Here is a 23,839-nt window from a genome sequence, read left to right as displayed (position 1 = left end):
CCCATATCCCACACCCCGGATTGTAAATAATGGTAATAATTCAATGTATATACTCTGATGATTATCTTGTGTGATGACTGTATTATGAAAATAGTATATATCTGTATCATGAATCAATTAAAGTGGACCACGAATTAAACAAGTTGAAAAACTTATTTGGGTGTTACCATTTAGTGGTCAATTGTACAGAATATGTACTTCACTGTGCAATCTACTAATAAAAGTTTCAATCAATCAATCAATCAAAACCATGTGTCTCGATCGGAATTACATTTTGATCCGAAAGTGTGTTTGGGTCAGAAAATTCCAAATGCCTTGTTTACATGAAGCATTTTTGTTTTGGTTAGGATTAACTGTGTGCACGTAGCTAGTGAGTAGAACTATTAGATTGGTTGAGTGTTACGGTGACTATATGGATGTTTTCATGTCTAGAGGGCTCTAATGATGGGAAGACGACATGGCACTTTTTCTATATGTTACATTGCAGTATTTGTCTTATTTCGCACAGTATTTATTTGTGAAATGCATCTTGTGGTATCAGAGTAAAAGAAGCATAATGTGTTCATTCATTACACCAGAAGAGGATAAAGTTGCTGCATATATCGTGTCGATTGATATCCGTAACAAAAATGAAAAGCTGGATGATATTGGTAGAAAAGCCACTATCAAACATCTCTAATTTGAATGTATCACAATTTACTCCAATGGCTGACTACTTACCCAGATACATTCCTCTGCCCGCTAGGCTGCGATGGTAGCGGAGACTCTCGGCGCGACAGTACAGGAGATCGAGACGTGGTTCTCACGGGTACCTAGACAAGACATACACAATGCTTGCTTTACTGGTGTGAAACTGTCACCCACTGATACACAAGCAAACATTTAATTCAGACACTTTAGTAGGCACATTTTACATGTATTGTAGAGTTGTTGCCAAATTCAGACACACATCTTGTGATGGAGGAGCATGGTCAGTGAAGTGACAAGACATGACAACAAGAGAATGAGGAAACCAAGGGGAAAACACCAGGGGAGGAGAGGGAGCCCCCCTTACCTTGGGTGGCACTTCGTCACTAGGTGGGGCCTGAGGCTGGTGTAGGGGAGGTTGGGGCTGGGAGTCAGTACGGGCAGGCGATGGGTGGTGATGGTGGGGCTCCTGGGAGCGCATGTGGAGCTGTGCAAAGTTAGCAGTAACACCACCGGGCTCACTGAAGGACTGGGAGCGAGCGACCATGGGCGGAGGAGGCGGAGAAGGGGCGGCACTGTTGCTACTCTTAAGAGCGGCAAGGTGAGACCACTGGACCTTGAAAGAATGGGGCAGGGGAGGGGGTGAACACAGTGAGACATGAGGGAAGATGTGTGGGTTACAAACATGCACCCAGGTATACACACATGCATACAGGGGACAATAACAAACAAAGGTTTACGGCGGTTTAACGTCTGGACTCGCGTTCATGTTAACATTAAAATTTGGGATACACATTGATGAAAACCATTGATGACCAATTTTCACACATTCACATCTGTATGTGGGCCGTACACATTTTAAACATGCAGGTTGTAACATGTTTTGTGTAAAATGGTTGTGCAATGTTTTACTTCATTTTACTAAGTAATAAACAAATGAAGCCACATCACCATTATATTGATTCACAAGCTTTTGATCAGACAAGGAGGATATCCATGTTGCGGTTTATGCATGAGTGAGGAAGGAGAAAAGGTAGAGATTACAAGGGGGGGTTACCTGAGGCTCCATGGGCCGGTGCATGGCGGAGACCTCAGATGAGCTACCGTTGGAGAAGGGTTCAACTGAGCGGGGAGGCAGAGGGGGCTGCTTGGGAGGAGGGGCGGTCTGAGGGGAGCCCTGTATGTTCTTACGGTACCGTTCGTCAGCCTGGGGTGAGGAAACCACAGGGGACAAACAATAAGGTGAGTGTGGGTATCAAGCTCAAAATGTCTATCATCATCATCACACTCTGAGCTCTCCTTCTTTTACTGCCTGTAAATGCATGTGGCTAAGGTGATGAGTCATGCTTGAAGCTGCACAGACACACACAGGTAACATACAGGTTCTATCGTGTCAACATCTTTAAACCATGAAAAGGGAGTAAAGACCATTGTTAATGACTTGTCACTGCTGGCATGTTCTGCTTGTTAGTGTGGGCCTCGTCCGTTACATGCAGTGGCCCGACTTTGCATTGGCAGTGCAGCCTTAAGTCTTCATCAAGTTTGGTCTTCAAAAAGAGAAATGGTGGCGATGGTGTTGCTGGCACCACCTGTCCATGTTGTCACAGGGGTGCAGCAAAGACAAGCGAGGAGAAGAAGATGGAAAAAGCAGGCAGGAGGGCGTTCAGAGCCAACGAGGCGGTTCACCTCTCTGATAGGCTGTGGAGGTTGAGTGACTGGTGTATCGGATGCAGCATGTTCTTCCAGGGAAGGGGTGGAGTCAATGGTGGACTCATGAGTGGGGCTGGGACTACTAGAGTTCTCGTCATGGTCACTTTGCTCCAACACAGCTGCCTGAGCTTTAACGCAGTCAGGGTGCATCGCCTGTGGCACACCAGAGATCTCAGAAGAGCCTGTGGCAACAAAACTGTCAAGAACCACAGCTTGTGGTCGCTGTGGGAGGACTCTGTCAAGGGGCGGGGTGGTCGTTGGAGGAGCTGTGACACGGTCTGCGGGCAGTTTGGACTTGTCGCCAATCTGCTGTTGGGATGCACGCTGGAGTGACAGCAGGTAAACCTGTTCCTGCTGCAGCCGCTTGTGAAGCCGCTCAGCCTTGCGCTGCTCCTCTAGCTCACGCCACTTGAACTCCTATCGTAGAGTGGGGCAGGATTGAAGGAGTAGGGATTCAACGTGGCTTAATCTTTCCAAAGAAAAGTACGCGCTCGGCAGCACTTGTCTAATTTCTTAATCAAAGGATTCGTTGAATTGTCCCAAAACCTCTACAGTCCCTACCTCTCAAACATGATTAGATAAAAACAAACCTGGAGTCAGTTGCAAATAGGTGATGTGACAGACAAGCAAATACACAATCATGCTATAGGTAGTGTAGTTGTGGGACTGACCAACAACATAGCCTGTTCACGCAACAGCTGTTCCTGTAGCATCTCCAAGTGTCTCTGCTCTTCCTCTAACTGCCGTCGGATGTACTCCTGTCAATCGAAGTAAAATGAAGCAGTCTTCAGATTTACTATGTTCACACATTATTCCTTCCTCCACTAAAAACTAAAAAATACTAATCTACATGAAAATTTATTTAACAGGCTGTCAAGTGTGTGCCTAAGCAATGCTAACAACAGAGCTATTTAGACAACAGTGTCAATCTAAGGCAGTACAGTCGTCCCTTGCCACTTTGCACTTGAATTTTGCAGCTTCACTCTATTGCAGTTCCTTGCTGTTTCACACTTGACTACGACCTATTATTAGTATAAATATGCATATTTAGGCAACTTTTAAATATTTTTTGCCTAGATTACGGATTTCCAAGCATAAAAAATGCTAAATGAGCGTATCTCTCATTTAAGTTTCACATTATTAACCGTATCCACTCGGCATTCATTGCACCGGTCACAGGGGGTGGGGGGTCCCACATATTCGGTCCCTTCCAAGGTTTCTCATTGTTTCCATTGGGGTGAGGGTTTTTTTTGTCCGGATTTGGGATCAGAACAGAAGATGTTGTTGCGGTTTGTGAAGCCCTTTGAGGCATTTTTGATTAAGGGCTACACAAATAAACTTTGATTGATAAATTACCGGTACCTTAAAATAACAAATCTAAGGTATTGTATTGCACAGCAGATTATCATAAAACAAGTTGCCGTATTTTCACAGGTCAGTGGCTGTGTTTAGCTGTATGTGTGTGTATATAGAGTGTGTGTGAGGCTATATTATAGTAAATAATGTCTTATTCTATCATGCCTACTATATTGGGTAAGACTATAAAGGTGACTAGATGAGTGTTACTTCATGCCTAGAGGACTGTAATAAAGTTTAAAAAAAAACATTTAACAAAAGTTCCAGCATCATCACCTTGCCCGATGTTCATTTGCTGAATAGGATTTTCTTTCACACATCCATTGTCCACGATTGCTTTTCCTTAGCCCAATGGAACCTATTTTTAATGACGGCTTTAGTTTAGCATTTCTGTATTTAAATCCCATTTCCTTTAGTCTGTTTCTTACATTTCTGTTTACAGACGCTGACCTCAGTTTCCGCCCATTTGTCCTGCATTTGTTTCGCTGTGCATTTTTTATTTGCAAGACAAACCGCTTGAAGTTTTCTGTCTTGACGCTTTTTTTATTTTGCAACATTGCGTGATGAATTACCTTCTTAAACAGGTTTGATAATCCTCTCCTTTGTTTCAATTGACATCAGGTGACAATCCACCTGATGCAACAGCTCTTCGGGTGTGAACACTCCTTTTTAACTGCAGACTAATGAACAGATTCAATATGATGCTAGTGTTAGTTTTGGAAATTAAAATGTACAGGGAGATTCCATAAGTTTTGCCTAAACATTAAGTGACTCCATTATTTTTGAAAAAATGAAACGGTAATTGACTATGTCTATGAAGGTTCTCATTCATCCAAGTCATTATCATCTCAGGGCATTCAATGGATCGCAACTGGACTGTTTGGTTTGTCTTAGAAGACGTTCGGCTGTTCATCCGAGTAGGCTTCATCAGTTCGTGCTCATAAGACTTAGATTGGTCAGATCTAGACTAGATCTGTGCTAGACTAGACTAGATCTGAGCTAGACTAGACTAGATCTAACCAGACTAGAGCTGACAAATCTAAGTATATGAGCACAAACTGATGAAGCCTACTCGGATGAGCAGCGAAACGTCTTCTAAGACAAACCTAACAGTCCAGTTGTGATCGATTGAATGGCCTAAGATGGTAACTGATTACCACAATTTATTTTCTGGGGGGTTTTTGTGTTTCTTAAAGCCAAAAAGTTGCCTTTTGAAATTACTATACTTTTGTGTCATGTCTGTTAGCTGAATCTGCTTACAATAACATCAATTGCAAATATTATTTGATCAATATGCATAGCTAACAACAGCTCAAATAGCTAAAACAACAATTTATCAAACAATCTACCCCTGCTACAACTACATGAAAACATACCTTAACACTTTTTATTATCAACAGTTGTGTTAAGTGCGATAGAACCAGAATATAGCATAGTTATCTTTGTGTTTGTTAGTGTAGGCAAGGATGTCGAGTATATCCTGCAGTTTTGACTTAATGGCAAAAATTACCTGTTCACGATCATTCCTCCTTTTCTCGTCCTCAGCACGCCTGCGCTCTTCTTCCTCTTTGCGCCTGCGATCCATTTCCTCAATGCGCCTCTTCTCCTCCTGCTCTCGCCGACGCTGATCCCGCTCTTGTTGCCGTCTCATCTCCCGTTCGCGTCTTTGTTGCTGTGAGGTCCAAATGAATATGACATTCAGTTCTTGTGTATCCATCACAGCGCTGCGTACACCACCATAAATTGTGGCCTTGACAGTTATGTTTGATAACAACCACTTTTCATATTAGAAACCAATAAAAATACTACAAAAACAATCCACAACGTCAAACAAAATAAAGACATCAATTATTGTAATTGCGGACAAACTGTTGGCCATGGAAACAATGTGTCCAACAATAAAAAAAACTAACCAAAATAGTGATCACACAAATTAATAAAACCCTAATAAATCAATAAATAACAAAAATGCACTTAAGTACACATTACATAGGTTATGAAGTTCCTATAATAAAGCAACCTCCTCCAGTCGCCGTCGCTGCTCCTTCTGCTGTTCAATACGCTTCTGCCTCTCTGCCAGTAGTTGGCGCTTGTACTCCTCCTGTTCGCGAAGCTGCTGCTCCTGCAGGAGCTGCTGACGACGAAGTGCCTCTGACCTCTCCTTGTTTTCCTGCTGCAGGCGGATGAAGTCTCTGCGCAGCGTGGACTCACCCGGCACATTAACGATGGAGCTAGGCCGTGACAGTAATCACAATTGTTAAACTGTGCTTTGGCACTTAGTTTGGGCAGTGGCTGTTAAGTAGAAACTGCACTGCCACCAAACCTTGGTTCTCCCTCCTGCTCCGGGGGATCCTCCTCCTCCTCCTCACTGCCACTGTACTCATACTCAGTCTCGTCTTTGCAAAGGAGAAAAGTGATACAAGTCATGCAAACATCTTCAGAATTGGGTAGAAATGCGCACCTTTTTCGCCCCTCTTCTTCTTGGTGCGATCAATGTGGTCTTTCAGCTGAATTCGGACCTGCCTCTCATTGGGTTGGTCTCGGATAAAGGGGTGTTTGAGCAGCTGTTCTGTTGGCGGCCGCTGTGTGTAGTTCTTCACAAGGCAGCCCTCGATGAAACTGAAAAACTTTTTGGACCTGCGGGAAGAGCGCCAGGCCAATCCACACATAAAGAGGGGCAACAAAGAGAACACAGACCTCTACCAGTGATTTAACAATTGTCACTAGAATAAATTAATAAACACAGTCAAATAAATTGCATATTAAGACAATGAAGGAGAATGAAGGCTATTTTTCATATTTGTTTTAAATGTGAACTTTGTGAAGGCTTACAAACTATGTTCCAATAAATTAAGTAATGCCTGTCACCTGGCTTCTACAAGCCCCTGCAGCAGACAAACAACACTTGGGATGCACAAGATTTTTATATTATTATGACATGTTTTATTTAACTGTAGTTTGTGCACCCTTAGAGAAAATAAGAGATAAGAAAGAGTCAAACAAACTGAAGAATTGTCCTGACAAAAGCCAGTATCTTCAACGATGGTAAAAGGCTGGTCATCCAGCACCATCAACTCCATGGTGAAATCACAAATGCAGTAGCCCTCGAGTTGTCTGGCAAACTTTTAGCTATTTTTAAACATTGCAATGACAGGAACAAATCTTTGCCGCTATCTTCTTTTTTTCCCGGATTTTGGTCTCAATGAAAAAAAATCATTATCATTATCATATCAGCCATCGGGTCCACTCGACAACCCTCAGCAACACTCCACATGCTGTGCGGAGAGTTGCATGTTACGTAATTCAATAAAACGAGAGAGAGTTGGCTGCACATAAAAAAAAACGATGGAAAAGACATCGCTGCCAAAAATCCAAACTTTGTGTAAATATTTTGAAAATTGGACCCTCATTTTTAACTAAAGGAGAGCAGGCAGCAGCTCACACTTCCTCATACTTTCTGTAACATCGAGGGAGAAGTGATATGAGCCAGCTTAAAACATTTCTCACCTATAAGCCCTGTGAAGGAGCCTACAATTGTTTTTATTTTCATGTATGCAATATTATAGAGTTCCTCACAAGAAAGCCTTATATGAAACTAAATATTTAGAGAAGTTGACTGTCAGAGTTGATGCCGCAAAGGTTAAAAACAGTGTCTTGTGGGCAAGAGACGTAGGTTCGAATCCAGTGTAAGGCATGTGGTGTTTTTTTCTTTTAATTGACTTAAAGGGGTCATATCAGGATTTTTTTCTACATCTGAAACACTTCATTGTGGTCTACATAACATGTAATGGTAGTTCTTTGGTGAAAAATGTGCATAGATTTTGTTTTACAGACCTATTTTTAAGCCATATTTTTCTCCCTTTTCAAACGGTTCTTTTTGAGAGGCGTAGTTGTTAGATACAAATTAACCTCTCCTCACCACACACCCCCTCACGATCAGTGCGCAGTTTCTCCCCGCACGGTACAAATGTTTTGTAGTTTTTAGCTCTCTTGGTTTTATTGTGCACTATGGACATCGGTGACCGCCACAGGCCATCTGTTTTGAGTGACTTTTACCACATCACAACACCCCACATGATATAGCAAGATCAGCGGCTCACCATGTTTTGTTGCCGGCACTAAGGAAGGAGGCAAAGATGCGAGCTGACGACAGAGGAGCAAATTCCGGCTGACGTTGAGGTCTGAAACTATACGCTAACGAAGGTTACATTTCTACAAAGTCTGACTTTCTTAGCTGCTCAGTGACCTTGTGGTTAGAGTGTCCTCCCTGAGATCGGTAGGTCGTGAGTTCAAGTCATACCAAAGACTATAAAAACGGCAAATTCAAGGGTTGGAATTTGGGGTTAAATCACCAAAATGATTCCCGGGCGTGGCCACCGCTGCTGCTTACTGCTCCCCTCACGTTCCCAGGGGGTGAACAAGGGGATGGGTCAAATGCAGAGGTTAATTTCACCACACCTTGTGTGTGTGTGACAATCATTGGTACTTTAACTTTTTATGCTATATCCTTGATGTGTAAATGTGTATTTTGAAAATAAAAGGCTTTTCTATTCTACATCATGTAAATAACTCCGCTGCTCGCCTGGTTCCAGTTGTAAACAAATAGAGGTTTTAAGCCACGCTACAAGGGCTTGCACGATACGAGCAACATCGCAAACGTAATAACGGATTATATAACTTACTCGTCAATTGCCAAACACAGTTGGCACTGATCCAATTAGAGGTCGTTTTTAGGAAAATCTTTATTCATTTTGTCGCAGGACGGTGATGCCATTGTCTTGCAGTAGAAGGCTAAGCTAGCTACACAACAACTCACGCTAACAATGCTAATGTATCATTCATATATTTCTAACCTACTGTTATTACTTACCATTACATTGTCTCCTCTACTACAATAAATAATAGGCACAGAGTCTGCCATTAAAAGCATTTTTTTGGAAAATCAATCTTTTTGTGAAGGTCTGTGGTTGAAGTAAGGCTGCTCTTTGCACTCTCGAAATGACTTCTTCACAGATTAAGGCACATTGCCATGAATCATCAAAATAAAAAAAAAAGACATGTTACTTCAGATGATGCTGGAAGTTAGTGTAGTCACTTGCGCCGGTTAAAGCATACTAACAACAGAACATTTTCCTCATTGGGTTTAATCATCGACATGATGTTGTAGTAGAGCTGGTTTTACATCAATTTAAATTGGCACACTACCGGAAACATGTTTAGGTAAATGTCTACCATATATGGATAATCCGCTGACATCACACTTGAACAAAACATCACACTTCTGAACGGACAATTTGGAGGAAGCAGGAAGGAAGGCAAGATTGTTTTATAAATATCTATGCAATGCCTCCACGGTTTGATTTCAATTTTTTGTGACTTATGCAGATCCCAAATACACATAAGCAGGTACCATCAGGTAAAGAAAAAATGGTTTTGTATGACAGGGCCCCTTTAAAGGCGATTTGTGATTTATATATATATATACTACCGTTCAAAAGTTTGGGGTCACATTGAAATGTCGTTATTTTTGAAGGAAAAGCACTGTACTTTTCAACGAAGATAACTTTAATCTAGTCTTAACTTTAAAGAAATACACTCTATACATTGCTAATGTGGTAAATGACTATTCTAGCCAAAAATGTCTGGTTTTTGGTGCAATATCTACATAGGTGTATAGAGGCCCATTTCCAGCAACTATCACTCCAGTGTTCTAATGGTACAATGTGTTTGCTCATTGGCTCAGAAGGCTAATTGATGATTAGAAAACCCTTGTGCAATCATGTTCACACATCTGAAAACAGTTTAGCTCGTTACAGAAGCTACAAAACTGACCTTCCTTTGAGCATATTGAGTTTCTGGAGCATCACATTTGTGGGGTCAATTAAACGCTCAAAATGGCCAGAAAAAGAGAACTTTCATCTGAAACTCGACAGTCTATTCTTGTTCTTAGAAATGAAGGCTATTCCACAAAATTGTTTGGGTGACCCCAAACTTTTGAACGGTAGTATATGTATATCTCTCAGTGGTAATGCCAAAGCTATTTTTAAAAAAAAATGTTTTTCGGTGTGACACCATAACTAAATCGGACCCTAACAACTCTCCAGTCTGGTGTTTTATAAAAAGATGGGATTCCAACTCACTTACATTAAGGAAAAAGTATTTTTTTCAGCAAAATCTGCTTGGCTAATTATGAGCCAGACGGTGGAATATTTTATCCTAATTACACCTCATAGTAGCTGATTTTAAAAATGAAAGTATGTCACCGCAAATACAGCCATGTTGAGGAGAGTATCATAAAAATCATAAAGAATCCTGATTGATATGTAAATTTAAACTGATGAACAAGAAATTGCATTAAATAGATATAAATTAAATGAAGCGGAAATATTATTGATGTAAATTGACCTACCATTTCTTGGATTTGAGCCTCGGAGGGGGGTTTCTTGGAATCAGGAAGAGTGCTCTCATTGGGTGCATGTCACAAAGCGCTACAAGAATGTGCATCCAAATGTATGAGAAGAGTGAAGCGAATCAGAAAAATTAAAGAAAAAGAGAAATCCTTACGTGGCGCTCCTTCAGCCATCTCAATTGCTGTAATGCCGCAAGACCACAGGTCACTCTACAAAACAAGTACAGCGTCAAGCACACATTCTCACACCTGCAGGTTTCCACTAATAAAACAAAAGTTAAGTCTTACTCTGTAGTCATATGTAGCATCAGGGTTTTCGTCGCAGGCAATGACTTCAGGGGCCATCCAGTATGGAGTACCAATGAAGGTGTTTCTCCTGCCTACAGTGCGATCCAGCTGGGCACTCACACCAAAGTCCACTGCGGGGAAGAAATGGAGATTTGATCACAGCGGCGGTGGTCACGGTGTGGACAAAAGATGTACTTGTGCTCCCGCTTACCTAGTTTCACTTCGGCATTTTCAGTCAACAGGACATTCTGGCCCTTGATGTCTCGGTGGATAACATGGTGGGCGTGTAAGTGGGCTAAACCCTGCCCAAAACAAAGACAGAGCACATTAGCGGAGAAGACTCTTCACCTTTAATAAGCACCATATTGTGTCTACTTACCATGAATGTAAAAATCATAAAGAGAAAAGAGTATCGATGCGTACGAGAGGAAGAAGAGCACTCACTCTGAGGATTTCTCTGGAGATGTAGGCAATCCAGTCTTCCTTCAACTGGTTCCCCTTGGTGTTCTTCACCAGGTCTGTGATGGAACCAGCTCCACAGAACTCCATCACCAACTAAACAAAAATATATAAACACTTTTTTTCTTCATAAGATAAAAAACCCATCCGACCCACATATTAAGAGACAGGGTGGGGCTGTCGTCTTAAGATAACACAAAAAAACATTGTTGCTAAACAGCTGCTGCTGATGATTTTCTCCCGTCTCCCACAGCTTACCATTCTTGTATGGATTTGAGGACTTACCCAAAGCTGGTCGTCATGTCCCGGTGGACTCTTTTTAATGAAAGCCCCGTAGTAGGTGGCGATGTTTCTGTGATGGGAATACTTCTTCAGCATATTAATCTCCAATTTAATTTCCTCTTCTTCATCCTGCACACAGACATTGATGTGTTGTGTACCACAACATTACCCAGGTGGAAAAAACAGTGTGTGTGCGTCATATTGCGTTTATGACAAATCCATTTTTGGGAGTATTTTTGATCAACTGTAGAGATTTGGGACCAAGTTGGTAAATTATTTCTTTGTTTTGGGATTATTGCTGCATGGTTGAGTCCCAGTGTGAACAGCTATAGCGTGTAATCTATTGAAAAAGATCAATGTAAATATGCATTCGCTTGATGAGAAATTAACTGAAAACACGTTTATTTCTTTCTGGTCAATAACAAGCAAATTGTGGCCTAAATGTTTAGCAGGTGTCATCTTTAGCACAATGGCAGTTGGCTGCCTCTGTAAAGCAGCAATGCTACTGCTAGCATGACATGCCCAAATTGACATGAGCCTTGCAAAAACGCCCCATACACACACACAGAGACACATACACACACACTCCACCTCCCCCATCGTGACCCTCTGTGCTGTGCAGCTGTTGGCTCCTGGCTGCAAAAGCCTAATCAACACTAGTCACACAGTAATGGAGAAGACACAGACAGCGCACTCTTTTGCAAGGATAATAAGAAGGAAACATTTCTTGGGAATGGAAGTGAAGCACTGAGTGTAACTGAAAATGTCAGTGTTTCCATCCATCCATCCATTTCCTACCGCTTGTCCCTTTTGTGGTCGCGGGGGGTGCTGGAACCTATCTCAGCTGCATTCAGGCGGAAGGCGGGGTACACCCTGGACAAGCCATATGTTAAATTATTTCTAGCAGCCCGCCACAATTACATGTGGACTGCCACAGAAAGATTTAGTGCTGTTTTTTTTTTCTTTTTTGATTTGGCATGTTTGCCCCTGCACATAAACATTAAAACACAAAAACATCAAAATAGGACTGTCTCTTTTGTGCAATATTAACGATATACAATATAAACAATGTAAATTTGGCCTACAATAGGGATTTGAATTCTATCGGCACATGATGACACATTCCTGCAGTGTCCCACAAAAGGCTACGACAAGAGCATTGTCGCATAAGTGTTAACATGTGCTCAATGTTTCCTTACCATTATTGCTATGTTGTCTATTACCATTATTTCTATGTTGTCTATTACCATTGTTGGTATATTCATTATTCCTACATTGTTGATACAAATTATTGTTACAGTGTAATAATTATTGTTACCTGTGGTAATGCCACTATGATACCACATCTGTATTATAATCCTTGAACAAAGTAAGAGTGAAACTCATGTGAATAATCACTGAATGGAGAACTGGGGGTGGGATAAAATAAATTATCTTCTTCCCACTCCCTTTCAGGCAAAACTGGACAATCATGAATTACATACTATACATTACCTTTTGCACTATATTAATTTATATTGTTATGTGTTGTCAACTTTGTACTTTTTTATGTTATTGCCTGAAATAAATAAATAAATGAAAATGCAATGTAGCGTCCTGAGTGAGGGCTAGCGACTTTGGCTCAAGTCTGTCAATCCACACTGTGGAGCCGCTTCCAAATTACTTATCCTCGCCTTTATCAGGGATGTGACCACCCTTTTAGAAAACAGGAGGAACATTGACAAAAAAAGAGGAACATCTCTATTAGCACAAAGTGCTGCCATGCAAACCCCGAAAGAAAATTTAGAAAATCAAGACTACAATTCCTGCAATTGGGTGCATCTCTACACTATAATTTATCTTTCGATTTATTCTCATCTCCCAACCTCTTTTGGCTGTCTTTTAGAGACATGCCCCATTTAATGTACGTTTAGGCATGAGTAACATCGAGGACCTGCAGGTGAGGAAAGCATTCAACAAATTTTGTTGAGCTCGTATTTTTATTGATATTTAATTTAAAAAAGGCGGAAGTGATATTTTGACGTGAAAATTTATGTTTTAAAACATGGATTTCCACGTTTTTGTGGACATTTCACATGCCTGCTCTGTGGCAGCAAATAAACTACATTTCTTTCAAGTCTCATTACTGCAGGACTGCAGAAATAGCTAAACATGTGACACATTGAGCAAAAGAGCAAGAGACAAGAAGCCATGCTAATTCCTAAAATAGCTTGAATATTAAGTAGCGAAACCACATCAGTGCTTAGTGCATTTTATCAGTAGTGTAGCTGGAACTGCGTTAGCTATTAGAAATACATTAGCAAGTAGATTAATAAGAGTCTAGAGAGAAAATAATGCGTAATGACTACACAAAGCAACTACACAAGACAGGGTTGCCAGATGGGAAATAAATGATAAATGTTTGCCTTTGCGCACAAAAAAAGCACAAAAACATTAAAATGCATCAAGCATGTTGTCAATGCAATGAAGCGTCCTGAGTGAGGGCTAGCAAATGCAGCTAAAGTATGTCTATCCACAGTGTGTAGACACTTCTAAATAACCAACCCTCATCTTACATTATAATTCATAGGCCAAAGAATATATCATGATATGTATCATTTTTGTCCAACCCTGTGACTGGCTTGACTGCATATAGTGGATGGCATAGTAAGTTCACTTCTTAACACACCTCATACGCACAAAACACAGCCGACCTGGTTGTGTATTATTTAGCATGTGTTCATCAAAACAATTATGTGAGTGTGAATGTTGTCTGTCTATCTGTGTTGGCCCTGCGATGAAGTGGCGACTTGTCCAGGGTGTACCCCGCCTTCCGCCCGAATGCAGCTGAGATAGGCTCCAACATCCCCCCCCCCCGCAACCCCGAAAGGGATAAGCGGTAGAAAATGGATGAATGGATGGATCATCAAAACAAAATACATTATCTTAAAAATTAGTGCATGACATCCAGGAAACATCATAAATGTTTGTTTTTTTTTAACATGTGGGCCTCTACCGCAGCAAATAAATAAACTTACAACCCCTAAGCCAATTAATTATTGTTCTGCTGTTAATTAAGGTGAAAAACCATGATAATGTCGCACAATTCCTATGCCACAAACCAAAAAACTCTGTTTTACCCATTCACTTAAAAATAGTTTTGCATCATGGCCAATTAGATGATGACATCATTTAATCTCTCTCAAACCTAATGCCAAAGATAAATTGCAGTCCTGTGGGAAACACTGATTATACGATGGGCAGGCTTAGCGGACTTAGCAGATATAGCATGCAGCAACTTCAAAAATGACATAAATAAAGTATTACCAGTCATGGGCTCTTATTTTGGAGGATTTCAACATGCTTTATTACTAAGTAAGACAGGAAGTGGAATTGCCTCCATTTTCAGCCTAAGGCCTGCACAGTGGCAGAGGAGCAATTATGTTTAAGAATGTGGGTCAATGTGTCTCTGTCTACAATATTGCCGCGATGAACAAACAAGGGCATATAATAATCGAGATGACTGGCTTGGCGCACCCGTATATGGTCACACAGAACAAAGAACAGGTCTTAATAGTGGTTAAACATTAAAACAAATCAGTTGTCAGACTGTGAATCATTGTGACACATGTGGGGAGCGGCAGCAGACAAGTCAGCAGGCAGCGCTGACAAAAGTATCGGTATTTCAAGACATACTGTAAGGGATGTAGGTTAACTATGGATGACTCATCACCTCCACTGTGTAATTGAAGAATCACTCGTGAATCTTGGCAATGACCTATGCACACAACCAAAGCCACAATAGAAACAAGCCAGATGCGGGTTTGCGGTTTCATACAAAGACCAGCTCAAATGAACTGTGTCACTTGATGAAAATGTGGTTAACATCTATTTCCAATGACCGTCATGTACTATTTGTCAGTTTATTAATTTTCTTCAGCATAAAAATACAAAAGAACAACTTTTACAGGGAATAATTTTAGCCTTGTCGTGTTATCAATACACTGTGTGAGTCCGATTGTGTTTGTTTGTAGCACTTGATCTCCTTCCCTTCACCCAACTCAGACATCTAGGCACACTCCATCCAGCAGTCCATCCATCCTAACTCGGGCTAAACACTGTCTTTATTACAAAAAAGGCATCGCTATCTATGACATCATCACTGGTAGGGATGGGCGATATGACCTAAAATACAGTATATATTGCAATATATACTACAGCTTCCTGAGATAACAATATATCCCGATATATTATTTGGCATATAAATGATAACAGAACCATTTTAAAACCGTTTACAAAGTTTCCGAATTTAGCTGCTGAGGTATGCAATAACATATTGCGTCATTGCCAGTTGTATTATTCTCTCAAAACTATTATTAATCTACTTGCTAATTTATTGTTAACAGGTGGTCACTTGAAGTTTTACATGTTCCTATTTACACTGTTGTTAAAAATTAATAAGCACTTATTTGTCTGTTTAGATACTTTACATTAGCTGTGGGCGATACTAACAATACGGGTATCCCTGCTTGGCACTCAGCAACAAAGGGTTGGAGTTGGGGGTTAAATCACCAAAATGATTCCCGGGCGCGGCGCCTCTGCTGCCCACTGCTCCCCAAGGGGATGGGTCAAATGCAGAGGACAAATTTCACCACATCTAGTGTGTGTGTGACAATCATTGGTACTTTAATCTTAATACCAAGTAGTTACAAGGGCATTAATTATCATACCAATGTTGATACAGATCCTTCAAATTTCCAAGATCATTGAATGATAACATTTTTGATCACAATTATAATCAGACAAAAACACAGAATGGAGTTGTGGCAATATAAATTACATTTTGAAGTTATTTACTACTATTAGCTCTGATTTAAATGCTTTGGTTTTTGCCTTTAAAGTCCTCCTTTGTCCAGGGACTTATTTGCTGAGTTTGTAAACAATAACAAAAAAAAGCAAAATATTTTTTGATAATAAAAAATATTGATCCAACTACTGCTGATACTATACTTGATATTGTTATCGTCAATATTTGTAACAATCCGCCCACCTTTGTTTGCATTCAAGAGCTCTACCTTTCAGTTAGCGGTTAGCATATTGGTGTGTAATGTATTTAGAGCATTTCCTTGTCCTTTTTGTTTGGTAAGACTGTTTATTTTCCTCCGTGGAATGCTAGCTTGCGTTTGTTCGCTTGTTGCTGTCAAATTTGCGGGACACAGGTAGAATGTGTCAACATGCACTATCACGATATAACAATAGTATTAAAAGCACTATTGTCAGCCAAATTGATATAACCTATATCATCGATATCGCGCAACCCTAATCATTAGTTGACTCCTTAGTTCATTGCTAACACAGGAGTGCCATAAGTCTCTGTGCTTTCTTTGAGTACAAGCACAGCTGCAATTTTCTTTTTGAACTTCAAAAATATTGTATACAACACACAATGAACTGAAGATGTGTGGCCAAAAGCAGAGTTAAAACATGATGTTATCACATTATTTATATATTGGGACGGCGTGGCGAAGTTGGTAGAGTGGCCATGCCAGCAATCGGATGGTTGCTGGTTACTGGGGTTCAATCCCCACCTTCTACCATCCTAGTCACGTCCGTTGTGTCCTTGGGCAAGACACTTCACCCTTGCTCCTGATGGGTGCTGGTAGCGCATTGCATGGCAGCTCCCTCCATCAGTGTGTGAATGTGTGTGTGAATGGGTGAATGTGGAAATACTGTCAAAGCGCTTTGAGTACCTTGAAGGTAGAAAAGCGCTATACAAGTATAACCCATTCATATATATATATATATATATATATATATATATATATATATATATATATATATATATATATATATATATATATATATATATATATATATATATATATATATATATATATATATATATATATACATATACATATATATATATACATATATATATATATATATATACATATACATATATATATATATATATACATATATATATATATATATATATATATATATATATATATATATATATATATATATATATATATATATATATATATATATATATATATACATATATATATATATGGCAACACCAAATTGGCCCTAGTGTGTGAATGTTGTCTGTCTATCTGTGTTGGCCCTGCGATGAGTTGGCGACTTGTCCAGGGTGTACCCCGCCTTCCGCCCGATTGCAGCTGAGATAGGCTCCAGCGACCCCCCGCAACCCCGAAGGGAATTAGCGGTAGAAAATGGATGGATGGATGGATGGATGGATGGATATATATATATATATATATATATATATATATATATATATATATATATAGGTGTACAGCTCCACTAATGGACATTGGAGTGTTACTTTCAAAGGCAAAATTAAAGTATTGCTAGAAACATAATTTTATATGGGACTTTATTGTATTATATGTATAGTACACGTTCCAAAGAGAAAAAAGCATAAAACACAGTATATTTAAATATACTAAATGTAAAAAAGGGAATAAATATTCAAAATAAGATCATTAAATGAAATCTAGTTTGGTTACGCCATCATGAGCACAACACAAGGTTGTAAAAGTTTCAACTACAATTCTAAATAAGATGTCAAAAGCAAACTGAAATCAAATAAACACAGCTTAAAGATTGATCAATACCTATTTAAATTTAGTAATATATAAAAATGATGATTTATCAAAATATAAAAGAAATATACCTGAACAGAACGCTCATTAAGGGTACACCAAAAAGTAACGCTGTGAATCGCGTTTTTCCAAGTTTTTGGGGCATTTTTATGCTATTTCCAAGCATCTCCTTTTTATTATTGTTGATTTTAAATGGTCAAACTAATGCATATTATATATGCATGCCCTAGTAAACAAAAAAAAAAGTCATATTTATTTTGATTGTTACATTTTGAAGTACATTTGTGCAGGTGGGTGCGAATGTACCAATTACCAGAGCTGTACACATTTTGTTTTGTGTTAACAAGTTAAAACTGACAAAGTGGCCCAAAAGACAAAACGTGTGTGTGCGTGTGAGCTTTATACTCGTTCCAAAGCATGAATCAGTACAGAGACAACAAACTGTCACACTTTACCTCTGTGACGTCCATGACCTTGATGGCGGCCAGCTGCCCAGTCTTGACATGTCGTCCCTGTGAGGAGAAAAAGCAGAAATGGTTTTGGTCATTCTTAAATCACATGTAATACATGGTGGTTACACATGTGACACACAGCATACACCACCACCACCATCATCTTAGCAAGCACATTCCACATACTTTATGGATTAGGACAATAAAAGCCACAAAGGCTTAGGGGCAGGAGAGAGGGATGAGAGGGACACTTCCATCTTTAATCCATTCCACTTTGATCCCAGGAGGTTGCTGGCTGCTGCAAACAAAACAAGATGGCCATCTTTGGCTGCCAAATCTCTGTGCAGGCAATAGCGGCGAGTATAGACGCACTACTCAAGCCATCACAAAGCACTGGCCAACATTCACCTTTTTTTGGCGCCGACATGCAACAGTCTTTTTTTAACGTGCCACATGGGTGCCACAAAGCCTAAGGTTCATACTAGTTCACACAGGGAGGAGGGGCAGCATCATGTGGTTCCCTGTGCGTGTGACCTTCCTTGTGACATGAGGGCAAGGTCACCTTTGGCAGAAAGCGAGGACACGGTACGCACCGATGATGCACACACGCTTTTTCCTGCTTTTGCCTCCATCAAGAAATTACCCGTATATAGCAGCAGCACATGACATCAATAACTGTCTTGGCCCCCCTAAAAACATACACTATCTAGGATTTGCCACTTCATACTTGCTGCATACCAGCACACTGACCCACTTCTCGTACCCGCACGCACGCACACAAACTGAATGGAAGCAACTTAACACAAAAGAGGAAAGCACACTAAATGGTCCTGGGTGTACAGCTCATGAGCTAGTAACCCATTGACGTGACAGTTTGAAGAGTGCATCCCGTTGGCCAGTGTCTTTGTGTCTCAACCGAAACACACTTTGCTAATAAAGTGCAGTGAGACAGCAAAGTGTGCGTACAAAGAAGAACACAAAAAGTTTTGTTCAACATTGCAAGTCTTGTGACACCCATTAGGCTGAGGGTCACTGTGGGGGAGATGGGCACAAAAGAGGTGTGTGTGTGTCTGTAATTTTCACCATTTTTGAATTGCAGGGAATGTAACAAGTGATGCAAACCCAAAACGCCTGCTCAGTGTTTGCACAATAGTGAAAGAGATGGACACAATACGACAGCGCAGCCCCCACTGCAGCATGGGTGACACATTCAACACCCCCACGTAGTGACCTCAGAGCTTCACCACCAATCAACACTTAGGCTCCCAGGACCTTAAACCAATGAGACTCATTCATTAGCCAGGGCGACAACTCAGAAGTTCTAAATAGCGATTAATTTTAAAGAAGTACTCGCCACCGGCAGTTACATACAAACCCCGTTTCCATATGAGATGAGAAATTGTGTTAGATGTAAATATAAACGGAATACAATGATTTGCAAATCCTTTTCAACCCATATTCAATTGAATGCACTACAAAGACAAGATATTTGATGTTCAAACTCATAAACTTTTTTTTTTTTTTGCAAATAATAATTAACTTAGAATTTCATGGCTGCAACACGTGCCAAAGTAGTTGGGAAAGGGCATGTTCACCACTGTGTTACATCGCCTTTCCTTTTAACAACACTCAGTAAACGTTTGGGAACTGAGGAGACACATTTTTTAAGCTTCTCCGGTGGAATTCTTTCCCATTCTTGCTTGATGTACAGCTTAAGTTGTTCAACAGTCCGGGGGTCTCCGTTGTGGTATTTTAGGCTTCATAATGCGCCACACATTTTCAATGGGAGACAGGTCTGGACTACAGGCAGGCCAGTCTAGTACCCGCACTCTTTTACTATGAAGCCACGTTGATGTAACACGTGGCTTGGCATTGTCTTGCTGAAATAAGCAGGGGCGTCCATGGTAACGTTGCTTGGATGGCAACATATGTTGCTCCAAAACCTGTATGTACCTTTCAGCATTAATGGCGCCTTCACCGATGTGTAAGTTACCCATGTCTTGGGCACTAATACACCCCCATACCATCACAGATGCTGGCTTTTCAACTTTGCACCTATAACAATCTGGATGGTTCTTTTCCTCTTTGGACGTCCACAGTTTCCAAAAACAATTTGAAATGTGGACTCGTCTGACCACAGAACATTTTTCCACTTTGTATCAGTCCATCTTAGATGAGCTCAGGCCCAGAGAAGTCGACGGCGTTTCTGGGTATTGTTGATAAACTGTTTTCGCCTTGCATAGGAGAGTTTTAACTTGCACTTACAGATGTAGCGACCAACTGTAGTTACAGACAGTGGGTTTCTGAAGTGTTCCTGAGCCCATGTGGTGATATCCTTTACACACTGATGTCGCTTGTTGATGCAGTACAGCCTGAGGGATCGAAGGTCAAGGGCTTAGCTGCTTACGTGCAGTGATTTCTCCAGATTCTCTGAACCCTTTGATGATATTACAGACTGTAGATGGTGAAATCCCTAAATTCCTTGCAATAGCTGGTTGAGAAAGGTTTTTCTTAAACTGTTCAACAATTTGCTCACGCATTTGTTGACAAAGTGGTGACCCTCGCCCCATCCTTGTTTGTGAATGACTGAGCATTTCATGGAATCTACTTTTATACCCAATCATGGCACCCACCTGTTCCCAATTTGCCTGTTCACCTTTGGGATGTTCCAAATAAGTGTTTGATGAGCATTCCTCAACTTTATCAGTATTTATTGTCACCTTTCCCAACTTCTTTGTCACGTGTTGCTGGCATCAAATTCTAAAGTTAATGATTATTTGCAAAAAAAAAAAAGTTTATCAGTTTGAACATCAAATATGTTGTCTTTGTAGCATATTCAACTGAATATGGGTTGAAATTGATTTGCAAATCATTGTATTCCGTTTATATTTACATCTAACACAATTTCCCAACTCATATGGAAACGGGGTTTGTATTATGGAGAAAATGTATTCTGTTTTGGTACCAATTAGGGATGGGCTGATAAGTCAGTCACCGATCAGTATATGCTGATTTTTTTGAAAGTACGTGATCAGCCCCTGCCAATTAATGCCTTTTAACCTATTAAGGCCCAAGCTGTTTGTTTACATGCTTTTTTTTATTTCTCTTTGCTATTTGGGCTTATTGGACCCTAATTAGAATAAAAACTACAAATCATCTTTTGATATGATGTACTTAGTCCATAAGTACACAAACGTGTACTTCATGTGTAGTGACATGCTAATTTTAATTTTTACACTTTTTTTTCCTCCAAATTCCATTGTATGTTATACACTTCTGACACCACCAGATGGCAGTATAAGTGTCCATATGTCGGCATAAGACCCCAATTCAGTAGTGTACACAATTTTGGAAATAAGAGCCAAAAGGTGCTGTCCACGCATGTGGCCACTAAGGCCTTTAGAGGTTAAAGCCAATCGCCTTTAACGGCAAATTAATTACATTACATTGCCCTCTTTTGGAATTGTACCTATAATTCACAATCCGTACGTCTTTTTTTATGCATTCTACCTCATAGATAAACGTAAATAAAAGGCTGCTTACAATGGAGCCATAAGATGATGTCATTCAATCTATTCCGACCATAAAACCCAATAAATAACCATCCAAATAACGCCAACAGTGACCTTAAAGGGAAACTGCACTTTTTGGGGAATTTTGCCTATCGTTCACAATCATTATGAAATAAAAGGACACGCGTCTTTTTGGGGGGGGTATGGGGGGGTTTTAAAGATGATAAACGCTTGGAAAATGCGGCTAATTGGAGTCACCGTCGTAGCCTTTAGAGTTCTCAAAAATAACTTTAAAACCCTCCATCAACGTTTTATATGCACGCTGCAAATAAATATATAATGTAGTAACGGACACGTTCAGAACAATATGTAATATGTATAATATTTACCTTATTTTGGTGATTTTAAGCATTGCCAGAACTAATTTCCTCAGCGCATTTATTTCCGATTCCGACTTCCGGCAACAAATGTGTGTTCCTACTTCCGGAAACAAACAAGTGTTTTCTAATCATGGCAGACTTGGTAACAGACAACGAAGACGACTATTTTTGGACGAATAAGGATTCACAACTTTATCTTTTTTAGGCTGAATATATGGAGGATGAACTGCTGCTTCTAGAAGCGAACATGAAGAGGGTGAAACATTGCAGCAGACGGAAGCCGAGAGAGTGAGGTTGGCGTGACTTTGATGGTGTAAATGTGGAATTGGGAGCCATGCTATTTCGACATAAATGGAATGCTTACCCAAAGTCAACTTGAAAAAACTTCCCTGGCCTGATGGACCAAACAGACTGTCCATCGCCTAGTCTATAAAATCCGCTACACCTCCCTGATATCGATGTACATGTCAAACTACTTCTTTAACGTAAATGACCGCCATAACCACAACACCAGGGGGAGTACCACAAACCACATTAAACCCAGATTCCGATCTAACAAAGGTCTAAACTCATTCTCCTTCTATGCCACATCAATATGGAATGCACTCCCAACAGGTGTAAAAGAAAGTGCATCTCTATCCTCCTTCAAAACCGCACTAAAACAACACCTCCAGGCAACAACACCCCCAGGCAACTTCAACCCTTGACTAACACCCTCCCCTTCCACATCCCACCTCCACCGGATTGTAAATAACCAAATGTAAATAATCAAATGTATTTCTAATGTATATACTTGTTCTTATGCTATCTGAACTCACTATGTTCACTGCTCGCTGTACATATCCTACCAAGTCAGACCTACACTGTTTCAATGCCCATTTGTCTGATGATGCAATTGTTGATGACTGAAGTGCTGATATCAACCAAACCCTCCTCATCCCACCCCCCGGATTGTAAATAATGTAAATAATTCAATATATATACTCTGATGATTAACTTGTGTGATGACTGTATTATGATGATAGTATATATTTGTACCATGAATTGATTACGTGGACCCCGACTTAAACAAGTTGAAAAACGTATTCGGGTGTTACCATTTAGTGGTCAATTGTACGGAATATGTACTGAACTGGGCAATCTACTAATAAAAGTTTCAATCAATCAATCAATCAATCAATCAATCGGTTGATTCACTTTAATATTGCTCATGATACACGTAGCACCTCACGCGTGTTATTACAACTACAATATACACTGTGTTGCTGCCTGAGTACAAACAAAACATAAAATGTGGGCTAATACTTTACAGATACTGTAATATGATTGTTCATGTTTTTCAGTCAGTACAAATTGGTGTCCTATCGCAGTGTTGTGCATTACAAACTCAAAAGCGATTCAACTGGTAACGTTAAAGCTAGTTTATCCCTTGCCGTAGCTAGCTCACGGCTAATACCGTAGCACGCCGATGTGTTAGTACGCTAGAAAATATGTTCCTCAATAATCGCTCTCAAAATAATGTCGCTACAGTTTGGTTATTATACAGGTTAAAGAACGTAAATGAAGTATTGTTGGCGGTTTTTGTAATACATTTTAAAGTGATTTTGCTGTAGAATGGATTGCTCCCATTAGCTGCATTGCTAGCCACCTAGAATGAGCCGATTTTTACAAGTTAGAATGTAAAAAC

General features: G+C 40.1%; 1 protein-coding gene across 5 annotated transcripts in view; it reads right to left on the bottom strand.

Moving 5' to 3' along the window:
* Positions 1 to 23,839, bottom strand: part of LOC133658434 (mitogen-activated protein kinase kinase kinase kinase 4-like) — a 63,318-nt gene that overhangs the window by 23,970 nt on the left and 15,509 nt on the right. For 2 of the 5 annotated variants that reach the window (XM_062060487.1, XM_062060496.1), the window contains exons 3-17: positions 18,264 to 18,320; positions 11,195 to 11,320; positions 10,895 to 11,005; positions 10,662 to 10,752; positions 10,451 to 10,581; positions 10,318 to 10,372; positions 10,163 to 10,241; positions 6,215 to 6,390; positions 6,077 to 6,149; positions 5,774 to 5,984; positions 5,264 to 5,425; positions 3,069 to 3,155; positions 1,745 to 1,894; positions 1,055 to 1,303; positions 721 to 812 (exon numbers count right to left, since the gene is read on the bottom strand). In XM_062060487.1, coding sequence (XP_061916471.1) covers positions 721 to 812; positions 1,055 to 1,303; positions 1,745 to 1,894; positions 3,069 to 3,155; positions 5,264 to 5,425; positions 5,774 to 5,984; positions 6,077 to 6,149; positions 6,215 to 6,390; positions 10,163 to 10,241; positions 10,318 to 10,372; positions 10,451 to 10,581; positions 10,662 to 10,752; positions 10,895 to 11,005; positions 11,195 to 11,320; positions 18,264 to 18,320 — 1,850 coding nt within the window. Of the gene's footprint in view, positions 1 to 720; positions 813 to 1,054; positions 1,304 to 1,744; positions 1,895 to 2,373; positions 2,815 to 3,068; positions 3,156 to 5,263; positions 5,426 to 5,773; positions 5,985 to 6,076; positions 6,150 to 6,214; positions 6,391 to 10,162; positions 10,242 to 10,317; positions 10,373 to 10,450; positions 10,582 to 10,661; positions 10,753 to 10,894; positions 11,006 to 11,194; positions 11,321 to 18,263; positions 18,321 to 23,839 lie in introns of all 5 variants that reach the window. The other 3 variants (XM_062060521.1, XM_062060504.1, XM_062060512.1) reach the window with 2 other exon arrangements.

The sequence above is a fragment of the Entelurus aequoreus genome, linkage group LG01, assembly GCF_033978785.1.
Source record: "Entelurus aequoreus isolate RoL-2023_Sb linkage group LG01, RoL_Eaeq_v1.1, whole genome shotgun sequence".
Lineage (NCBI taxonomy): Eukaryota > Metazoa > Chordata > Actinopteri > Syngnathiformes > Syngnathidae > Entelurus > Entelurus aequoreus.
This window is presented reverse-complemented; position numbering and strand designations above follow the sequence as displayed.